This window comes from Marmota flaviventris, chromosome 8 (assembly GCF_047511675.1).
Source record: "Marmota flaviventris isolate mMarFla1 chromosome 8, mMarFla1.hap1, whole genome shotgun sequence".
NCBI classification, from domain to species: Eukaryota; Metazoa; Chordata; class Mammalia; order Rodentia; family Sciuridae; genus Marmota; species Marmota flaviventris.
The window spans coordinates 48,915,724-48,925,443 of NC_092505.1; the positions used below are offsets into that span (position 1 = coordinate 48,915,724).

The 9,720-nt window shown below is 44.1% G+C and overlaps 1 protein-coding gene across 1 annotated transcript in view; it reads right to left on the reverse strand.

Moving 5' to 3' along the window:
- Mb21d2 (Mab-21 domain containing 2) overlaps positions 1 to 2,386 on the reverse strand; it is a 115,940-nt gene extending 113,554 nt beyond the window's left edge. The window contains exon 1 of the mRNA XM_027936121.3: positions 2,176 to 2,386. Coding sequence (XP_027791922.1) covers positions 2,176 to 2,386 — 211 coding nt within the window. The remainder of the gene's footprint in view (positions 1 to 2,175) is intronic.
- Between the last annotated feature and the right edge of the window lie 7,334 nt (positions 2,387 to 9,720).

Genomic DNA, 9,720 nt, shown 5'->3' on the forward strand with positions numbered 1-9,720 from the left:
TCCACACAGGGACCCTTGCTGTCGCCTGAACCTTCACTTGTCTAGAGCAGCCAGCACCTCATTAAGGAAAGCAAGGAACTCTGAAAATGAATGCAGCAACACACACGGGCAAGCTCATTTCGCCATCTGCCTTCTAGTGTCCAGAGGGGCGAAGGGCTTAAATGACACTCCTGAATTTTCTCTCTCGAGAGTGGAAACATCAAATTGCCAGGGGGAAGAAAGACTTCTCTTGCAAGGTCAACTGAGTAAAAAAGGAGGAGAGGCAAATCTAGTTTACCTGTCAATACAATGCCACCCATGACATTAAACACATGCATAAATTAGGCATCCTAGAATAATTCAACCTTTATTTTGGACAAAAGCTTTGCTAATTTGGTGTATCAAACATAAGGTTAACATAAGTTCCTAAAGAGTTAGGATTTAATTTATCCCTCCCCATCATTTCTTCATCCTTGACTTTTCTGACCCACCCACTACCTTTCCCATAAGAAGGAAAAGACAGGAAAACTGATGTGGGGGCTGTAATAACACAACAGCAGCTAGTGTTACTTATGCCAAAGAGAAAGGCCATGATTAAGCAACTTAAATAACTGCCCTGAGCTTTCTGTGTGTCCCCACCTTCCTGACAATCACCATGTTGGTTTTCAGATGCAGAAGCTTTGTAAGCCTTTTAAGCTTTGCTTTGAAAGCTCACTCCCACCAGGTCATGGGTTTTAAAAAAATATATAGTAATTCAGCTAAATAGTTGAAAGTTCCAGTAAAGATCCTTCCAACCCCATACACAATCTAGAATATGCTTGGGGGGTATATGGAAAAAGGTAAAAACTAGCCTCGAGTTTTAGTATGTTCTATCCAACTTCCCAAATCGTTAGTACTACCAGTGGACCACGTTCAACTTGTATTATCCCCCACTTGGGCTGTGGGGAGGAAGGAAACCTAGAGGGAATAAGACATCCCGGAATAGAAGCAGCAACAGCGGCCGGCTGGAATCCAAGTTACATCGCTGGAGGAAGGAAAAGGCTCCGACTTCCTCGGTGGTAGAAAGATCTTTGCCAAATTTTCCACTATCTGGGAACTGACTAAGGGTACATTTGTAAAACACACACAGAGACGCGCGTTAGAGCAGCGCTACGCTGGAGCCCCAGTTCTGCAGAATGACAACGACGGAGCCACGTACTGCATGACAGCCACGACTCCACTGTAGGAGCCGCAAGCGACAACCGAGGCTCCCAGCTGCGGACACTCATTCTTCAACTCAGTAGCAATCATCCCAAAGGCAGGACGCTTTGGGAGGTGTTCGGTCTCCCAGGCCCGGCTCAATTACTTTCCCTTCTGCAGCAATCGATAACCTTTCAGGACCAGTAGGTGAGGGGCATATTTTCTACCCGCCCGGCTTCTCCCGATTGGAAACTGGGCATGTCTCTTGGCCAGCGCTAGGACAATACACAAAGAGGAGGGGGCCACGCTCCTCTGCGGTCAGAGCTCTGCGCCTGGTTAAATTCGAGCTGAGAATTAGGGATTCGGAGCCCAGCAACCACCCTGGAGAAGCACCGGAAATGCTTCCGAACGCTTCTAAGGGAAGTCGATTTGCAAATCAAACTTGCAGGAACTCTGGGCGCCCAGACTACTTGGGCGGGTTACTCGGGAACACCCAACAAGTTTGGCCACCGGGGGCTCGGCGTGACAGCGCCGCGCCGCAAGACGAGAGAAGCAACTTGTCGCTCGGGCTCCGAGCCAAAGCCCCAAGCTGTCTTCCGCGCCCCAAGCTTAGGAGAGGACCCAAGACCGGCGCCTCCGGGAGCCAGACCCCCCCAACTGAAAGGAGCCTCCGATCGCACCTGGACCGCGCGGCGCAGAAAGGCTTCCCCCCATCAGTGGGGCGTTTGACCGCCTCACCTGCCTGCCAGCCCCCGGCGACTGGGAAATTAACAAAAGAGCCAGCGAACGGGGGCGGTGGAGAGAAAAGGGGCGCCCGGCGTAAAGTGTAGTCAGGAGGGGAGGGGAGCCAGTTTGGCTTGCAGCGGAGAAAAACAGGGAAGAGGAGGAACAGATGGGTGACCCCCCAGGCACCCGGCTCTGCAAAAGAAACCGAGAAGGCAAGCGCTCGAGGAGGAGTGGGTACTCCACTCCGATTCCCATCACACACTCACACACCTCCCCCTTTTTCCTCCTTACCCAGCATGGAAAAGATGAAATCCTTGGCTGTGTGAATCTCCAGCGCTCTCTGGTCGTCGTATTCCCGCTGGTCGTGCTTCGTAAATTCTTGGATGAGTTTGTTCAATTCCTCCACTCGAGCTCCCGACCTGAAATCCAGCTCCGGGAACGCAGGCTTGTTGTTACAGCCCAGGGAGGCTGCCTTGCTGGCGGTGGGAGCCGCCATCTTCATGCAAAACGCGCCGAGCAGCAGCTCCGCGGCGGCGGCGGCACCCACCCCCGCCCCCCACCCCGCCCCCGGGGCCTCCTCCACTCGCCGGCTCCCGGGCTCGGCCCCGGCCCGTGGGCGGGCTGGCGTCTAGGCGGGCGGTCCCCCGCTTGGTGCGCTCCCGGCGTCCGGGCTTCGGGAGGAGCTGGACTGCAGCGAGGGTGCGTGTGTGGCCCCGACACCTTTTCCTTCGGTCCCGAGCCCTCCCCGATGCTGCGGGTCCCTGTCCTCCCTTAGCTCTTGGTGGCAGCGGCGACAGCGGTCGTAGCGCCAGCCGGAGCCTCCCCCCCGGGCAAGGAAAGTGAAGTGGAAACAATGTGAAATTCACCAGCTCTGAAATCAACAAGCTGCCGGGCTCCGGTGTTACGGAGCCAGCACCAGCGTCCCCATTTAAAGGGACAGCGCACCCGGTGGAAAGAGAAATAAATAAATGACAGAGGTCTGCGCGCCTGTATCACTTGCCAATCTGTACTCGGGCAGATGCGCGAGGTGCGGACGTATTCTTTCTCCACCACCACCCCCCTTTGGGGGCAGGGCTTGCCAAGCGCATTCAAGGAGAAAGGAGTCTTCCTCAGCTCATCTTAAGGGCGGTGTCCCGGGCGAGGACGTCTCTACGGCCGCGTTTCCATCTCTATCCCAAGAACTCCAGTACCTTTTGATGGTGAAGGAAACTGCCTGAAGGAATATGAAATCCATCTTTTTCTTTCTTTTTTTTTTTTTAACATAGATTACCAAGAATTATAGGGCTAAGCGTATCCAAAAAAGGGGTGTCAATGCCACCCGGTAAGGATGCTTTTATTAACCGCGAAAGTATGCCTACCTTTGCCTTAGGTAATTAGTTTTTCAGGATAACAACTTATTCAGTTTAACATATAATGAGTTAATGAGGTCCAACTTGCTCTAACATAAAGATAAGCAAACTGGAGGGTGAGTGTGGGGGAGGGGAAATAGAATAAATTGCCCCAGGTTCCAATGACTATGGGATGGAGAGGAGAACATTCTCTTGTTTAACACGTAGAATTGGAGCATTCTATTTTTTTTAGAATGCCAGAACCTGGGTGGACAGTAATAAACCAAAGGACGTGGTTTCCTAAATGGAGTAAGGCTTTCATGACAAGGCAGGTTCAGTCTGAGTCATAGTCATCAGACAGATGGGATCTGAAAGGTGATTTTCAAACACTGAGGAGGCCTTTGGCTCTTAGAAACAAAGGGTATCTTCCTTAATTCTCCAAAACACATCTCTATATCACAGTCTCTGGTTTGGATCAGATCTTACCTGGGTTCTTATAATCAAGAATTCAGATTGTTTTGTTAGATTTGGAAGAAAGTTCAGATTCTGCCACAACATCCCTTGTAAAATGAAAATAATAATAAGTCCTGTATCACAGGTTGTTTTAAGAATTATATGAGAAAAAAAAATCCATCAAGCACTTAGAATAAGGAATGGCATAATAAGTGCTTAATAGAGATTAGCTCTGTCAACTTCCACTATTATTATAAACTTAATTCCCTTTTCCACAATCTTGTTCTGTACATTGTTGCCACTGTGATCTTTACAAAACACAGATCTGGTCACCAACATTCCCGTGGAATTTCTCTTTACTCCCTTTCCAACTTCATAACTACAGTCAATTCCATACCTGCCTTTTTTCTGAAAGTTTCTACACGCCAGCCCCTTCCCCACAAGTGCCCAAGCCACATAGCAATCTTTCCTTCCTTGGAACTTTCATTGCACCCTTACAGAAGCTTTCATATGACAATGATGAATTTTGGCATTGCTGTCTCATTCTTAATGCAAGTTTCAGACCATGACATCTTTGAAAATGAAGGCAAAATCTTGCTTATCTTTATATTCCCTGTGGCATTTAGCCCTGCACAAAGTTCCTCTATGTTTACTGAATCAAGTAAAAAGTGAAGAACTTTGGTATAACCTGGTAGTTTACTTTTGATTTCCTTCTCTTTAAAATAAGCTTTCTCACCCACTTACTCTGAAAGAAGGAGGATATATGCACCTAAATAAATGATGATGGACTGATGAGGAAGGTACTCCAAGTCTCTGACATTTGCAGCCTTGCCATGAGGAACTGACTTATCACGAGAGGATGTTATCATTCCTTGGCAGCAGTGTATGCTACACAAGTGGTTGAAACTCCTGCACATACTGGTCTACTTCCTGTGGTGGGCATCTGTGAGACAGCTGGCAGAGAGAGGCACAGTTATCCAATGGATCAGAGTGGTTTTCTAGCTTACTTCCAACTTATGTACTCTCACTAGAAATACTTTAGACAAAAAAAAAAAAAAAAAGTCAAGGCACTTTGTTAATTTCCAAAAATATGGAGAGGAGGTATCATCCCTCCCTTGTTTCTGCCCTTTTTTGTGATATTTATAGTCATAGAGAGAAAACAGGTATGTAGCAGAAATTACTCTGATTGTGCCTTAGCTCTGGGCCTTGGCAGTTTTGAGTGACTGAGTCAATGAATGGTCTTTCTGTTCTTCATTGTCTGTTCTACTTTCCATTAGCCAGATCAGAATTCTATGAATCATTGACCCTCAATGAGCCTATTTATTTAGAGAATGTAGCTGAATGGTAAATACCTCTCATAGGCTTTTATAGAACTGTGATCAGATGGTATAAACATTACTTGAAAATTTGGAAAGACAATCAGGACCTTATTTCCTGATATATCTCTTGAGGGATTCCTCCCATTCTGCCCCACAGTGCTGGGGGTGCTGGCCTCACACATGCTAGGAATGCTCTATACAACTGAGCCACATCCTCAGCCCTTTTGTCCTTTTCTATTTTGAGAGAGGATTTTGCTAAATTTCCCATGCTGATCTAAAACATTCAATCCTCCTGCCTCAGCCTCCCAAGTAGCTGGGATTTCAGATGTGTGACACCACACTTGGCTTCTTTTTAATCTCTAGGCCCTAGTAGACTCTGAACTCCTCAAGAGCAAGTACTGTGTCTCATCACCTTTGTAAACACTGCATTTAATGCAATTTCTAATCCATCTTATGACTTTAATGAACATGTCTGAATGAATAAATTAATTACATGGCTCAAAGTATAGAAAATATTTAGGTGAGTTTGGCTACAAGTACATATCTAGTGGCTTTCCATTAGGACTCAATTTAGTAGAAATGTAGGTATTTCTTCTTGAGTCTAATTAAAATGCTTCAATTTTCATGCCTTTTTATTTTAACCTGTGCATATTACATGATATTAGAGAAGGAAAGGAGATAAAAAGGAAGTTGAAGAGAAAGAGAGAAAACAGCAATTAGAAGATGTTCAGGAGAATATCTGAGCCTTGTAACAAAAGGCACATTTCTAGAGTTTTGCCCAATAACTAAAAAAAAAGAGCCTACCATCTAAATAAACACTACTGTAGGCTCTTTCTTCTTTTGCTCCTATGAGATCAACATTCCAGAGGAACTCCCTGTGTTTCACACCAGGAGGAGAAACTGGCCCCTCTCCTCCATTCCCAGATTTTATTAGTGTGTGAAAGAAGTCTCCATCTTGCTTTTCTGGAGCTGTTTGCTTTTACATTCGGCTCTGAAGTTCGTGGCAAACTCTTAGCCATGAATAACTAGGCTGCGCAGAGCATATATTAAAAATAGCAAGCTCCACATCCACATGATGGATTAACAAAATATGATTTTAAGCAAAGTTTCTGTGGCCTGACAGAGACTTAAATAGCAGCCCAGTCTACAAGATCTGGCCTTCTCAGGCATCTGGATTTTCAATAAAAGACGAACAAATGGAAGTTTCTTATGATTTGAGAATGTGGGCAGGAAAAGGAGAGGCAAACATTACAGATGGGTGGAATATTGATGTTAGAAGGCACTTGGAAGATAAATCAAATCTATCATCTTTATTTTGCAGACAGAACAGAAAAGGAAAGATTTGCTTAAATAGAACAGAGTCACTGATTCCAATATTATTGCCAACTTCAAAGTTAGTAAATATTTATTGTGTTTTCATACCATCAGAAGCAGAATGGGAAATGCCATGAAATTGTGCCAAAAAAAATTGATTTAATAATGATAATTATTATTACAGGAGAGTGGGCTTTGGGCAAAATGCACACATTGCACTTAGATTTTTTTTTTTTAGTTGTTTATGGACTTTTATTTTATTCATTTTTTTATATGCAGTGCTGAGGTTCAAACCCCATGCCTCACACATGCTAGGCAAGTGCTCTACCACTGAGCCACAACCCCAGCCCCTGCACTTGGAATTCAAATCTTAATTAACAATGAATTAATGATACTTGGAATCACTGGGCTACTACTATTTCCTGATGATAGATGAATAGTCATAACTATAACTAAATCTCTTAAATATACAAACAAATCCTTCAGATACACATGTGTCTGCTTGGAACAAATTGGGCAATTTTACCTCTGGTGAGATTAGGCCGCTGAAATGTTAGTGAAATCCTATGGAAGTTGCCCATCCACACCAGCCCCCCACACACACACACACATAAACAGGTATGGATTACACTCTTCACTAGGACTATTTGGCTCTAACAAGGTAGGCCTCAAGGGAATCCTGCCCTCTCTGACAGATTCACCTGGTTCTGACAGACTTGCCCTACTCTCTCCCCATCCCCTGATAACCCTGAGAGCCTAGGTAATCAAGCTGAGCAGAAAAGTAAACAGTATAAATCTCCCCATCCCAATCTGTTGTTTTGTTCTTCTGTTCCTGCTGTTCAAGGGGGAGGCAAATCTATATGTGCAGAAAGAAGATAATATCTGAAAACACTAACATCCCTTACAATGACAGAGCACTTTACAGTTCAAAAAAGCTCCAGTTGAACAATGATTCACTGATCCATTCCTCACAATCTCCGACTAAAATAGGTTATTCCAGACTATTGTTATTATTCCCATTTTAGAGATAAGAAACCAAGGTTCAGAGAGATGGTGATTTTTATGAGGTCACCAGTCAGTAATTATCCTTTAGCTCTATTTTCTGCAAATAGCTTTTCTGTGACCCTCCCTCTGCCCTCTACCCTACCACACAACTAGGCCAGGGAGGTCTTTGCTCTTTCTAGTCCTAATTTTCCTCACAGCTCATTGTAGCTGCCTGATCTCTTGTTTGTCTCCACACAATGTACACTCCATGTGGTAGCCATTATGCCAACAACTCTATCTTGATCATAGATGTATCCTCAGTACTTATCACTGGATCTGAAATGCAGTAGGTGTTCATTAAATGTTTGGTAAAAGTAAAAACAAATCAATGAACAGGCCCCTAATGCAATCTTTTAATTTGTGATCCAGAGTCTTTCCATCAAATCTCACTGACTCTGTAGTTAGCAACCTCTGAACATCCAGTAAAGCACCAGAATCTCTTACAGTTTAGAGTTTGGGGACACACTACCCAGCATTTCACTTACACCACCTGATCCCAAAGCTTGATTCAGATTCCATCATTGCAAAGTCTTTTGTTCCTCTTCTCCCTAGTCTTAAAATCTAAGCACAGGCTATTTGCTCAATTAACTCTATGACAAAAATAGCTTTAAAAAAAATAAGTCAAAACTTTTCATTCTTTTCTCGGGAAAACTTACTCAATTGCTGTATTAGTTGGGTTTGCATCGCTGTGACCAATATACCAGATAACAACATCTTAGAGAAGGAAAAGTTATTTTGACTCACAGTTTCAGAAGTTCAATTCAAGGTTGGCCAGCTCCATAGCTCTGGGCCCAAGGTGAGGCAGAAATATGGCAGAAGGGTGTGGAAGAGGAAAGCTGCTCAGTTCATGACAGTCTGGAAGCAGAGAAAGTTCTGCTCTCCAGGGACAAAAATATAACCCACAAAAAGAAACTCCTAATTACCTACTTCCTGCACCTACACACTCCTTGCATGCAGTTGCCACCCAATTATTCCATTCATGTGGATTAATCTATTGAATGGGTTATAGCTCTCATAACCTAACCATTTCACCTCTGAATATTTTTGCAATGTCTCACATATGAGCTTTTAGGGGACACCTCATATCCAAACTATAACAACTGTACTTCTACATATCAAGTAAGAAAAGACAGTGTTTGATTTCCAGCAGTTTTAACTAATCTAGAAATCTTCTTTGTGTATGAATGCCTTAATCCAAGCCACTGTTCTGTGGAAGCTGGGACTCCCGTAACCAACCAATTCCTGACACTGTTACATCCTCTGTGAGCCCTGGAACTTGAGAAAAGGCCAGCTCCAGGTCCTCCACACTGATCCATATCCTGTCTTGTTTTGTGTATGGGTTCATGTATCAAAGGTGAAGCATGGTATCTTATTATGGGAAGGGTGAGATGATTGGCTTGTTTTACTATAATCAATTAACTGATAAGGGAAAATTAATTTAGGCTATTTTTTTTTCTGTGTGGCTATAGAAGTCAGAACCAAGAGAGATGGGTGGCAGGCTTCAGAATTAAAGCTCAGGATGTAGGAGTATTTTCTAACAAAAAGAGCTACTCTGCAAAGACAGTGTTGCTTTTGAATTAGTAAACTCCCCATCTGAGGAAATGTCCAGACCAGTGTTACCAATCTATCAGGGTTCAGCTAGAGAAGGTCCTGAGCTGGAAAGGAGCTCAGACTATGACCCTTCAAGCTTTGAGAGGCTCCAACTCTATGATCCATCTTCAGCTCACAGAATAACTGAGCACTAGCTTTCTGCAAGGACACACCTCACAACTGAGCTACATTCTGCACTAAGCACAAGATGTTTTTGAGGAGGGGGCGGGTACCAGGGATTGAACCCAGGGGCACTCAACCACTGAGCAAGATCCTCAGCCCTTTTTTATATTTTAATTAGAAACAGGGTCTCACTCAGTGAGTTGCTTAGAGCCTCACCTTTGCAGAGGCTGGCTTTGAACTCACAATCCTCCTGTCTCAGCCTCCCGAGCTGCTGGGATTACAGGCCTGCACCACCACTCCTGGCACAAGATGTTTTATATCCATTTACACATGAGGCCCCAAATCAAGGATTGTGTCTTTTTTTCCCCTAGGCTTAAAATATATATTTTCTAATTTTTGGCTTTCCTACTCTCTGATTCTACCAACTTCTATCATTCTACCTTGTATAAAGAATTTCTATAGTACAGAAACTCAGCACACACATCACACATATACCCCATACCCCAAGTTTATATTCAAAGAAGATCTCAGGAAAGAGAAAAGAAAGGTTCTTCCTTTAGCACATTACTGTACTCGCTCTTTTTATAGTAGACAATGGTTCTCTAAGCAGGTTTGCAACATTGACAAAGGAATCCTAATGATGCCTGTTTTGTTTCCAGATCTTG